This window comes from Neophocaena asiaeorientalis, unplaced genomic scaffold (assembly GCF_003031525.2).
Source record: "Neophocaena asiaeorientalis asiaeorientalis breed wild unplaced genomic scaffold, Neophocaena_asiaeorientalis_V1.1 scaffold1097, whole genome shotgun sequence".
Taxonomy (NCBI): domain Eukaryota; kingdom Metazoa; phylum Chordata; class Mammalia; order Artiodactyla; family Phocoenidae; genus Neophocaena; species Neophocaena asiaeorientalis.
The window spans coordinates 697,666-710,983 of NW_020174697.1; the positions used below are offsets into that span (position 1 = coordinate 697,666).

Here is a 13,318-nt window from a genome sequence, read left to right on the forward strand (position 1 = left end):
GTTTAGGGCAAGGCTGGATGAGTTCCTGCTGGCCAGGCCACGTTGGCCACCGAGGGGAGGCTGGTGTTGTCTAGGGATCGTCCTGTGCACCTGTCTCGGGCAGAATCTCGGGCTTTAGGAATTGGGAAGTTAACCTTAGGGTAACATCCCAGGTTTGATTCTTGAATTGATCTCTGTATACTTAAAAAAAAGAGAGAGAGACACCTGCCATTGTCTTAAAGAAATTGCACCCATTCTCCTGTGCTCTATTCGAAGGCCTACTTCCTGAGTGAAACTGACACAAGTTGCATACCGAGTGGGGGGACCTGGGTCAGAGGATGTAGGCTCCGCTTGGCCGCCGGCCTGGTGTGTGGAGCAGCTCTGCTCATCCCTGCTCTGGGGCAATCATCTGGGTTTTTCCGTTCATATCCCCCAGCATCTGCTCTAAGTTTATCCTCAGTCAGGGACCTGTTCTGTCCTGAGCTCCAGAGCTAACAGCGGAGCTCCATTGTGCCACAGGGACTGTCCCGTCATGGTGGGGGAAAGATAAGAGAGAGAAATGGGAGGGAGGAGAAAGGTAGGGATAGAGGACAGTGCAGGCCAGCAAGTGGTTCCCCTGCCCTAAGTCTTACCCACGTTACACTGGGGTCAGCTCAGTTTGCTTTCCCTGATGAGGTGGCCTGAGGCCTAGACACCCAGGTTCCCACTTGGGCCCTGCTGTTCTCACCCTGTATCACCTCGCAGACCAGTTCATGATGCGGTGGTCAACGACAACCTGGAAACCATCTGGCTCTTGCTGTCCTACGGGGCTGACCCCACGCTAGCCACCTACTCGGGACAGACGGCCATGAAGCTGGCCAGTAGCGACACCATGAAGCGCTTTCTGAGCGGTGAGTACGGCCCAGACTCAAAACCTCGTTCCTGGGGCTGGCCTCTGATCCCTGAGCTCCCGAGATGCCCTTCATCTTCCTCCATCTCAAGCACCTCCTGTGAGGGGTGTCAGCCCTCTTCACGGGCTTTCCTTCTGGTGGCTCAGAAATCTCTGTGAACTTTAAAAAGTCAGAAGGTCGCTTCCTCTTGTCCCTGTGCTTTGAGCGTCCACGTCACACGCATCCTCTTCAGGGCCCTGGTAGCCCGCGGGGACCCATTTCCCCATTCGGTATGTGGGGAGGCCTCCCTGTGGGACAGCAGCCCCACTAGTAGACTTAGTTGGGGGCAAAATGTGTGGACTTGTGCTTTGAATGGTATGTCGGTTGCAAAGAAGTGACACTTAACATTTTGCTTTTGTTTTTGCACTTTGTATTTTCTCCCTGTTGGTGGTCAAAGTCCGACCCTTGGGGCCCCTCTGATACTTTATTCCTGACACTCTGTGGTAACTGTGATGTTCCCTCTGCATCCTCCTGTTCCTTCCTCTTCCTCCCTCACCTGCCCCCTCTGGAAGAGTAGTGTTAAGGCCCATGGCAAGGGCCACAAGCCAACTTGCCTTTATTTTCTTATTAGCGGATGACAGCTGTTTGTCTGCAGTTAGATAGCTCTGCCGAGTTGGGCAGCAGGGAGGAGGGAAGGAGGGAAGTCTAGCTTGGGCATGCTCAGTGGGAATCTCCTCAGACTTGACCTCCGAATGAAGGAACCCCGCCTCCTTCGTGACATCACAGCTTGGCCCTTGCGCTAGCAGTGACTTCTTCAGGCTGCCTGAGCGGCACTTGGTCGGATGGAGCAGCTGGGAGTTGTGTCGCTGATCCTCCTCGGAGGCTTCAGTGTTTGTGGTTCAGCCCCTCTTGCCTGGAAGCCCACAGGGTCAAGGATTTGCCCGAGGCTGCTCCCTCTCTCCTGGGCTGTGGCCTCAGCCCCGAACTCTCCCCCCATGCCCCCACGCCCCACCCCCCACGCCTCCCCCAATACAGTCCTGGGCTCCCAACCAGGGGCTCATTTGTTTATTGAACAAAGGTTAGCTAGGTGGCTGATGATGGAGGAAGAAACAAAGGAACCTGAGCTAAAGGCCCCCACAGAAGGAGGACTAGGTGGGAATTGCCTTCTAGGTACTAATGAAAGCTGGAGGGGGAGCCATAGGAGGCCGCTGAGGGAGCCCTTGACTCCTGCTCGGCCAGCCCCCAGCCAGTCCGCAGCCAGACCAACTCATCCCTGCGGGCCCCCCGCCGTGTGCAGGCCTTCCGCCCCCAGCAGGACCCAGCCTCTCTGGCTGGAGCAGGACTGCCTCTTCCCTCTGCCGGCTCTGGGGTCCCAGGCCCCTGTCTGTGAGGGGTGGAGCCCCTTGGGGATGCTCCTTCAGGCATTTGTTCTGGGCCAGTGAGGACTCTTGTTCACTTTAGCTGGACCATCACTGGGGCTCGGGGCAAGCCACCCTCTGTGGCCTCTTCCTGCATCCCACGTACCGCACGCACTCTCCTCCACGCGCACGCGTGTTGTCTGCACTCCACACAATTCCCAGGAAAAGCTGCCACACGGGACCATCCAGAGCATCTCAACATGATAAAAGCGCTGCACGAAGCTCTCCTTTGATCAGCAGGTCTCATGTAGGGGTGTCTTTGGGCTAGAGACTGCCCTCCTGAGGGCTTAGGGTCCTCTGGGTCCAAATAAAGCTGTCTCTGACCACAGTCGGAAGCAAAGTCTGTTCTTCCCGGACCCCTTCTCCAAAATCCCCAAGGAGTTTGAATGTTGAAACCATTTTAAGTAGTTACAAAATTAGAAATAAACACGTTTTTCTCTCTTCTTCTCATGTCTGTTAACTAATCCCAACTACTAGAAAGCCTTTTGATGCCTCCTTAAACTAACTTGAATGCTAGTCTGTGTTGCAGACGCAAGAAAAGACTTTTCTTAATTCTGGCACTTCCTAGCCTGTCCAGGCTGAGCACCTTCATTCAAATCTTGATATTGTTTCTCAACTTTATGGGCATGGAGCTATAACTTCATAGTGGGAGCCAGGAGCTGAAAGGAGTGTTAAAACTGGGCCACCTCTTTTCCATGCAAATACTGAGTGCTGATTGAAGACAGAGCTCTGATTGGCTGTTAGGGAAAGTGCTCAATCTGGCTAGGACCTTGGCAGCCGGGGGAGGCAGGCACCTGGAGGAGGGACTTGAGGCCAAAGGCTGTTTTGCGGGGGATGAGAAGTATTACTCAGGGCCTTTTTAAAAAAAACATTTATTTATTTATTTATTTATTTATTTATTTCTGGCTGCGTTGGGTCTACCAGGGAAGCACCCCCCCGCCGCCTTTTTTTTTTGTTTTTCATTGAGAAACTCACCTAACAGGACCATTTTGAAATGAACAATTCAGTGGCATTTTGTACATTCACGATGTTGTGCAACCATCACCAGGAGCTTTTTGATTCCTTGAACCGGGTATTTCTCTTTTTTCATCTCCATAGCTCTCCCCTGCCCCAAATCTCAAGGAACCACTGGGTAGAATGGCTGCAGGAAGCATCACGAGGTTGAGGGTTAGGGAGGCCCCTACACCTAGATGCCTCCGTGTGGACTTCCGGATTTCTTTTTACCTTGCCTGTCTGGCCGACGTAGTTAAGAAGCTTTTTGCTTTTCATCCCCAAGCATTTGCCTGACCAAATTCTCCATAGATTAATTGTCTTCTTCCTCCCCTAGTGGAGATCCCACTGGGCAGCAAATGAAGGCGAGTCCCTGTAGGGTGTAAAGGGCGGAAACGGCGAGCCAGAGAGATTATCAGGGTTGTGCCTCATGTAGAGCATCCTCATTTTGTACAAGTCCCCTGTTCTGGAAAAGTCTGGGAATCAAATCCTCTTTTAAATGTAAATGGATGGTGTCCTGTAGTGGATTCTTCTGTAAAGCAGAAGATGCTGGTAAATCGTGTGGGTTGAAAATGTGGACTTTCCTACGTTGGCTTGGCTTAACACTGTCTGGAGGTCAGACAGTGAACCTTTTCTCTCTCGTCCTTGGGCTCGGAACACCAAGCCATCCAAACCTTCTGAGAGGCCTTTGGAAGACCTCCTCCTTGGGCCAGATTACAGGCAGGCATGTGACTGATTTCCCTTTGACCCTTTGAAGAAAAGAATAATATCCAACCTACCCAAGGGAAAACACACTCGTTTTTCGTCCTCTGTCAGAAAGAATGTGGGAGCTGGGGGGAATTGTTGCAGTTTGGGTTGGGGCATTGGAGGAAGTATCAGGACTGCTTTTCCTTCCACTGATGAAAGGGTTAGCAATTTACCACTTGAGGTCACTGAATCACAGGTTTTTGTTTTTCCTGCCAGAGACCTCAGCCATATGACCCCATGTCGAAGACTGCTTGTTTTTTGTTTTTCTCTCCTTTCATGTCCCTCAGCTGGTGACTTGGTTGGAGGAGATGGGGAGGGGTACGATGGGACCCTGGGACATAGAGAAACTCTGATTGCCAGGGTCACGGCTCACACTGAGTAATTAAAAAAATTTTTTTTTATCAAGGCAAAATTCACATAACATAAAAATAACCATTTAAAAGTGAACAATTCAGTGGCGTTTAGTGTGTTCACAGTGTTGTACAACCACTACCTCTATCGAGCTCCGAAACATTTTCATCCCCCCAAAATGAAGCCCCATACCCATTAAGCAGTTGCTCTCTACTACCACGTCCCCCCAGCCCCCTGGCAACCACCTGTCTACTTTGTCTCTATGGATTTGCCCATTCTGGACATTTCATATAAATGGGATCATACAGTATGGGGCCTTTTGAGTCTTACTTCTTTCACGTAGCGTCATGTTTTCAAGGTCTGTCCACGTAGTGGCATGTTTTTAAGGCTGAATGATATCCACTCGTATGGATAGATCACATTTTCTCCTGTCTATTCATCAGCTGACGGACATTTGGGTTGTGGCCACCTTTTGGCAATTGTGCCTAGTGCTGCTGTGAACACGCGTGAACAAGTATTTGTTTGATTCAGTATTTGTTTGTTTTCAGTTATTTGGGGTATATACCTAGGAGCGGGATTGCTGGGCTGAGGGTTCTTTTTGAAGGCAAGGAAAGCGGAAAGAACTGAAAGTTAAGGGGAAGGCAAGGGAGAATCAGGGAAAAGGAGTCACTCCTCATCCTGATTGTACGAGAAGACGTGTGAGGAAACGTGCCTCGAAGCTGCCCCGTCAAGCAGACCTTGATGGTTCCTCTTGTATGCCACTCGTGGGCCTGTTCCGACTTTGGCATCTTTGCCTGTGCCAGTTCACTTTGGGCTGTCTCAAAAAGGCAAATTCACCCGCAAATGACAAAGATCTGTCGCCAGCGAGGAAAATTAGAGGAGTGTGCCGGGGTCTCTGAAGGCAGCTCCAAGAGAAGAGCCCCAGGAATGTGGTGAGCGAGGGCTGCTCTGATGGAGTCCTCGTGTGACCTGTGTGGGGGACAGCAGTCACTTGAATGCATATGTTCCGGACCCAGGCTGAGTAAGCACATGACTTTAGAGTCTCGCCTTATAGTAATTTCTGCCCCGCCGCCCACTTTTTTCCCCATGTGTTTATTATGCTCTTACTGTGTGCCAGGCACCTGGGCTTTGGTACCAGGGAGACAGTGATGAACAGGACAGACGTGGACCCTGCCTTTAGGGAACTTACGATCTCATTCCTTTATCTTCCAGGACACCTAGCACAGGGCTAGGCACAGAATAGACACCTACCTGACAGAGGCCTTTGGAAGGAATTACTTCTAACTCCCAAATGGCACAGGGTACAGAAGAGGAAATAACCTGGCAGCCGTGACCTCAGAGTTTTTTCATAGAATGCACAAAAGATCTAATGTACATGAGGAAAGGTTTTCCCCTCCGGCTGCTCAGCCATTACTTGAATGCTTCTCTCTGACTGCCTTTTCCTCTCGGAAGAAACCCTTCATCTCCTAGAAGGTTGCTAAAAAACAATTTCTTTCAGTAGCTCACAACAGCTGATGGGCATTTTTGCTGATAGAATGTGTAACCCAAAGGGAAGGTATATTGGACCGTGGCGGTGCCTTCCATCCGGGAAGCTTAGCTCTGCTCCTTTAAGAGTAGCTGCCAACTTCCTCCTGGGATTTGGTTTTCAGGGGGCACTCTCACCTCACCTGTGCCCTTTGGACTCTCTCCTGTCCTGTTGCCCAGGTGTCACAGCTAAATCAGCTTGTCAACCACTGGGCCATGTGCCCGCAGATGACACAGTTGAATTTGTCATGGAAACCTGCTTTTTGTCCACGTGGGGCTGAGAGGTGAAACAATTCACCTAGATGATGCTTAGCTAGGGAACAAGGAGGCTAGGGGGTGACCTGATGTCTGTTCTCAGATCAAGTAAGCAGAGGGTTTAAAATGGGGTTTTTTGGGAGAATTTGGTGGTCCAGTGGTTAGGACTTGGTGCTTTCACTGCCAGGACCTCAGTCCAATCCCTGGTCAGGAACTAAGATCCCGCAAGCCATGTGGTGCAGCCAAAAAAAAAAAAAACACACACACTGAGTCCTAACCCCTTAGCCTCCTTTTTTCCTAGTTTCATCCATGTTATAGTGTGTAACAGTACTTCATTCCTCCTAATGGAGGATTGGATAATATTCCATAGTGTTTATCCACATTTTTTTTATCCCTTCATCAGCTGAATGACATTTGAGTTGTTTCCACTTTTTGGAGATTGTGACTAGAGCTGCTGTGGGACATTCGCGTATGAGTTTTTATTTGAATACCTGTTTTTTAAATTCTTTTGGGTATATACCTAGGCGTGGAAGCAGTAGGTTTTCATGAGGATAAACTTGGCCATTCCCCTCCCTACCATGTTTTCAAAGACGAAACAGAAGGAATTATGCTTCCTCATCTTACTTTGAATTGGCAAGATCGCGATTGGATATATGAACATTGTGACCAACAGGGAATTGAAATCCTGGGATAGGTCTAGGATTCTGCTTGCAGAGTAATTCCCTACATCATTTGAAGCAGGGGTCGCAGGCCTAAATGCCTTCAGGCTGATCGTGTTAGAGAGCAGAGCAGGCTGGGTGGGGCCTGCTGAATTGGAGAACGCACATGTCGCCTCTCCCTCCAGCCAACTGTTGACATGTAGGAATGTGGATGCAGTGTTGCCAGATCTCCTGATTTTTTTTTTTTCAAGAAAAGTTGGAAATCCAAATTTTTAAGTGAAATTTCCCAATTTTAAAATGTTAGAAGTTAATTAAATTATAGGGGTTTAAAACACTGGGCCAAAACCTAGACAGTAAGCAGGCTAGATCTGGCTGTTGGCTGCTGGTTTGTAACCTCTGATGGATAGCAGGAAGCGGATTTCTCTTGGGTCGCTCCCAGCCCCTCTTGTGGTCCTTCCTTTCCATCTCCCATTCTCCTAACCCCATATGGATATACTTTGCTTCTAGATTCCTTCTCTAGCCTACCTCCTTTTCTCACTTCCCTCTCTTCTTTCATCAGATCACCTCTCGGATCTTCAGGGCCGGGCAGAGGGTGATCCTGGCGTTTCCTGGGACTTTTACAGCAGTTCTGTGTTGGGTAAGCTTTAAGTGGGATTCTTCCCACCCTTGTCTATGGCTCAGAGGTTTGGGATCTGCTTTGGGTTTCACTGATTCTTCTCAAAGCCAGGAGTGACCTAATGGAGGTAGCCCTTCTTCACCCGTTAGTAGCTTACAGGCCCTTTCAGCCCACACTCTAGCGCATGCCTCCCCCAGACTCAGAACTTGTTGGCCGAAACCAGGAGATGCCATTGATTTGGAGAAAGCCATCCGTCATTAGCCCTCTACCACTCCCCACCCTGGGTACTTTAAAAATTCTCTCTTTTCCAAGTCCCTTTCTCCTCCGTTGCTTTGTCCTAACCCTGCCAGAAGCGCCTGTGTGTGTTGTCACCTCTTCTGGTATTGCTCACACTCCAGAGGGACCCAGCCCCTCATCTGGCAGCTACCATTCCCTCCCTACCCTGCCCCCAAGATGCACACAGGGCTTCTGAGATGATAGCTGCTGTCTCCCAAGCCCTTAGCCTTCTGGCCCAAGCTTTCCTTTGTTGGAAGAGCAGTGAGCCTTTTTCTGTGGCCATCATCCGGCATTCACCCATTGGACCAGGGGCTGCAGATCGAGGGAGGCACCCGCTACTAAGCTTGGGGGAAGTTGGACCAGGAGAGGCAGGCCACACCCGAACACACGGCTGGGGAAGGGAACAGGCTGAGCCCCCTCCGGGCTTCTGGGGATGCCAGCAGGCAGTCTGGTGGCTTGGGAAAGCTGCAGTTTGAAGGGCAGGTGTTTTCCCTTGCCTTCAACTGCCGATGACATCTTCAGGCTTCTGTCTCCAACAGTTGGGCAGTGTATCCTTCACACCACCTTGCTTTTTTCCGGTTGAAAGGTGGAGGAGTATAAGGAATCTCTGGCCACAAAGTACTACCTCCCGGGGCTAGAACTTTCACATGCCCTCCCAAGGCTGTGAGCCATGAGATCAGAGACATTTGGCCCTGACTGGGGATCTGGTTGTTCGTCTGATCACCCACCGCCACACCTCTTTATCTTGTTGGAGCATTTCTTTTCTTTGGTCTTATGCATGTAGCTAAGTCCTAATTCCCTGTGTGATGTCTTTACAGAGGAAAAAGACGGGTTTGCCTGTGACCTCCTACATAATCCTCCTGGGAGCTCCGATCAAGAAGGAGATGACGTGGATGGGGATGATTTTATGTTTGAGCTCTCAGACAAGCCTCTTCTCCCTTGCTACAACCTCCAGGTGTCAGTGTCCCGCGGGTGAGTGTTTGAGAGATCTATGAGGACCAAGCACTAGCACCCCGGGCCAGGGCCCGCCTCCCTGAGAATGCTGGAGTTCTCCAGAAGGAAGCTGAGACCTGGAGGACAAGTGCTAGAGCATAGGAAAGATAATATATGACCAAGTCCAGCCTGACTTTCCAGCCCAGATTAGATACGTTCAGAATAGCTCTAGGTACATTGACTATGTGTGTTTTGCAAAACCAAAATCTCGATTCACTCTCTGAAGGATTTTTGCCCTGTTCCTGGGTGTAAGAGATGATCTGGGAGATATTTGGGCTGGTGAACTATTAGAATCTCTGGAACATTTTTGTGGTTTCTGGGGACAGCCAGACAGAATATTTGAAATTGAGATTCTTGGAAAAGCCGGGACATATGGTTGCCATAGCTATGGGGCCACCGGGGTCCTTAAGTAATCCACAGGCTGGTTTCTCATTGCCTTAATGTTGGCGAGATGATGGCGTGGCTGCTGTCCTCTCAGATTACCGTGCATATTATAACGAGGATCACCCGTTTTTCAGAGACTAGGATATACTTGATACTTAGCATTAGACTGAACCCAGTTTAACCTTTATTTGATGATTCAGAAGGGAGTTCAGCAGCCTGCAGGGCCGTGGCTGAACTGGTTAGGAGGATGCAGGATACATGGTCCTTTCGTTCTTGGCCTCCATCATTAAGTGTCCTCTTCTTGGTGTCTTCACATATTTCAAATACCTTTGCAGACACTTTTAAGGATACTTTTTCTTTGATATCTATTTTTAAAATATCAGACCCTATTTTTTTTTAAATGAAAGCACATGAAGTGCACATGATAGACGGGGAGGAGGGCGCAATGGATTAGGAACCCTCTGAGGGAGCCCCTCAGTTGACGACTCTAACCACTAGACCACAGTTTCTTTGCATCCCTTCCCCCCTGGCCTGATAAGAATAAAAATAGCCTCTATGATGACACTAGCAGGGATCAAGTTTCCCGGGCTTTTGGTCCTTATTCTTCTGGGCATAAGCTGATCCCTGAGGGCGGGGCTGGGCCTCTGGGATATAGTATTGCACAGTTAATTAATTCCTCCAAAGTATTCAGCACCTCCTTCTCTGAAACAGGATCTTGGGCCCCAGGCAGTAAAAGGACCGGGGTAGTGTGCTTTAGGTGCGGACAGAACACGGGGCAACCAAGGGCCGCGCACCACTCAGCAAGCTGGGCGGCAGGCAGGTTTTCCGTTGAGAGCTTGGTACCAGCAGAGCTGGTGTTCCTGATGTTACATCCTCCAGCGCCACTTCTGAATCTGCCCTTCCACACGGCTACAGCGCGATGTGAACATTTATGTTCTTAAAGAAATTGTGTGTGTGTGTGTGAGCAAGACTGAATTGTGATCACCAATGTTAATGTTCTGAGGGGGTTTTTCCTCCATTCTTGGAAAGCGATGTCCAAGTGTCTGGCATCTGTAGTCCCTTTCCCTTAACCCAGAACACCCCATTCCCTGATTGTGTGAGATGACAGAGGTTATTGCCATTTGGAAGAAATGCCGCATTTTAGGGATGAGGACTGTGGGTCTGGGTAGAAGTTTTAGGTGCTGTACAGAACATTCAATTCCAGAAACATGCCTTAAGCAGTTGTACCAGGTCAAACCCTGAGGGCTAGAATACAGCTCTGGCCTTCAAAGAATCTCCAGTCTGATAGAGGACACAGACAAGTATACCATTAACTCTAATAAAAGACCGAGTTCCTAAGCAGATTTACTATTGTAAAAAACTCAAACAGTTCAGAAGGGTGTCAAGTGAAAAATAAAAGTTCCAGTCCACCCCAAGTCCCCATTTCTGTGCCACAGAGAGAACCACGGTTTACATTTCTTGTATATTCTTTCTGAAATGGGCTCTGTTACAGGTATTATAATAAGGGTACAAGCCAAGTGCCACGAGACTGTGGAAGATGGGATGAGCAGCCGGTTACATCGGGGGAAGGCTTCACGGGTGACAGGGAGTCTGCACTGGGCCAGGGAGGAGAGGAGGATGGAGGGTGTGGCACGAGCAAAGGCACTGAGACATTCAAGTTCAGAAAACAGGGCTAGTCCTTCATCAAATGGCTGGCATTTGGTGGGATGGGGATACAGTGTGCAGTGTGTATGTGTGTGTGTGTGTGTGTGTGTGTGAGAGAGAGAGAGAGAGGGAGAGAGAGAGAGGGAGATTGGGTGGAGACAGGGCTGAAGGGGTTGCATGGGGTCGTGTTTGAATGAGGTCTTGCATGATAATCATGCTAGAGTTGGAAGGGTTTTTTGCTGGAGATACTGGGGATCCATTGAAAGCGGTTTAGGGAGCGAGTGAAAAGGTCCGATATTCTTTTTAGGAAACGAAGAATAAGAGGACCCAGTGAGGGTGGGTGGGGGGTGGCTCTTGGCAGAGCGAAACCAGTTAGCAGGCTGATGCAATATAGTCCAGGCTAAAAGTGGTAAAGGCTGGAAGTGGGACAGTGGAATGGCGAATGGCGAGGAGGGACAGCCCTGGAAACAGGGACCACTGACATGGGGATGCAGCGTTTCCTCGTGGTTTAGTCAAAGCAAGCGTTTGGCCCGGGCCAGCCTAGCAGCCCCCCTCCTGACTGCCCCCAGGCTGTCGCCCAGTCGGGTGTGCTCAGCAAAGTCAGACTGGCTGTAGCTGTAACGTGAGCTCCGGCCCTGCAGAAATGATGGTGCTCCGCTGGAGAAAAAACTTGTCTAATGCATTCCAGAGCCAAAGAGAAATGCCTTTTGGATTACCCGCAGTTTAGGCCTTTCTCCACGGCTCCCCCTCTGCCGGGGAAGATCTTGGAGAACAAGGAGGCAGGGGAAGCAGGAGTGAGAACAGGAAAGGGAAACCAGACAGGCTGGCAGGGATCGCTGGGGGCAGAACTGGTCCCAGCAGATGGTAAATTCCAGGTCACGGTGCGGGTAAGGCCTGGGGAAGCCTGCTCAGAGTTTTAGGTTCTGGAAGGCCCATTTCCCTCCCGCTCCCCGTTTTTGGAAGAGGTCACCACTCATGGGTTGAGCGCTCGCCATTTAGCTGAAAGCTGGGCCTGCCAACGTAGGGGACAGGAGAAAATATTCACCTCCGCTACACCCATGGGGTCTGTGGCTTAGTGGAGGGTGGCCAGACCGGCAGCCCCCCTGCAACTGGTTTCTCTTTACCGACGTCCTGAAGAGGCTGAAGCTTTCCTCGAGGATCTTTCAGGCTCGGTTCCCGCACTTTGAAATCGCCACCTTGCCCAAGGCCGAGTTCTACCGGCAGGGGGGCTCCCGTCATCTTCTTTCTCCTCCCAAGTTCACCCTTCCCCCACCTCCCATGTCTTTCCCCCACCGAGCACCAGACTGCAGAAAGAGGCAATAATACGGACCAACAAGAAGCCGCCTTATCAATGCCAGCATTAGTGACTGGATTGTTTTTTTGTTTTTTTTAATTTGGTTACAGTTAGTTCTCATCTCCCTGTCATCGTCATTGTTGTTGTGGTTGGTGACGGGGGTGGAAAGTTGAACTCCACGTCTGAGGACAAGAGGTCCCAGGGGTGGTGGGAGGTGGCGCCAGGGTCCCTTGGACTGGCCTCCTTGTGTGTGACCAAGACCAAACCTGGGCCCTGGGTGGCCACGGCCTGTCCGGAGGAGAAAAGAGAAGAGCCCAAATTTCTGAGCGCCCCCTCTGTTCCCCTGTGTTCTTTTGTCTTCCATAGTATTTATTTTATTAGTATTTAATTTGTATTGTTTCATTGGTTTCTGATAAGTCTGTATCACTGTGACGATTTGAGACAACTTGTTGTATTGAGGGACTTTCTTCACCTCCTTTCTTTGTCTTTCTCGATTAAGCTCTGAAGCTGTTCCCTCCCTCCGAAAAAGTTACTCCCAGGGTTTTTTCCACCACTGGGGAGGGGGCAGGGAGGGGTGGGGGGGGCCACTGGCCTGTGACTAATGATGGTGGCTGGTGCTGGCCCAGGTCTGGGGGGTGGGGGGTGAATCCTGAGTCTTTGGTGCTCACCCCTCCCCCAGTTTTTCCCGTTTCACCCTCCTGCCCTTTGCAGCAGCCCTGCTGTCTCAAGATTAGTGTTTACTGGGGAGGGGAGGATTATGGGAGTAAGGGGTTAATGAGTTACTCTTATGGAGGAGAGTTGAGAATGGGTCTGAAGGATAAGGTAGCCCCCTCCTTGCTGTCCTCACTGCCCTCCTCAGAGTGCACAGTATGGGTTTGTTCCTGCAGCTTTCCCCCCTGCGACCCCGGCCTCCCTGGATACTGAGCCTCTCGGCTCCCCACCCTTGTCCCCATCTCTCCCCCTTGCCTGACTCAGAGCACCCCTTTCCTCTCTCTTCTCTCTCTCCTCCCTCATTCTCCCTCTGCCCCCCACCTTTTCTCCTTTGAAATCTGCAGAGATGGCTGAGTGTGTGGCCCTACCAGGCTTCCCTTCCGGAGCTGAGTTTGTTCGTGGAGAGAGGGGGAGGTGCTTGGGCTGCTTCCCTGTCCCGGCCCCCTCTGTGGCGTTGTCTTTCCCACTCTTGTTCTTATTTTTCTATCAATCGCTATTTTTCCGAACAATCCTTGTAGAGAGTATGTGCCATCCAAAGGCGGGAGGGCCTCCCTATGGCCAGCTCTGGTTGGAGATGGTACAGTTTTATTGTACAGGTGCTAAAACAA

At 50.4% G+C, this 13,318-nt stretch overlaps 1 protein-coding gene across 1 annotated transcript in view; it reads left to right on the forward strand.

The window, feature by feature from the left end:
• The window catches only part of BCORL1 (BCL6 corepressor like 1), a 56,169-nt gene extending 43,613 nt beyond the window's left edge, over positions 1 to 12,556 (forward strand). The window contains 4 exon segments of the mRNA XM_024758964.1: positions 717 to 869; positions 7,352 to 7,429; positions 8,503 to 8,657; positions 11,807 to 12,556. Of these exon segments, the coding sequence (XP_024614732.1) occupies positions 717 to 869; positions 7,352 to 7,429; positions 8,503 to 8,657; positions 11,807 to 12,028 (608 nt within the window). The 3' untranslated portion in view covers positions 12,029 to 12,556.
• The last annotated feature ends 762 nt before the right edge of the window (positions 12,557 to 13,318 follow it).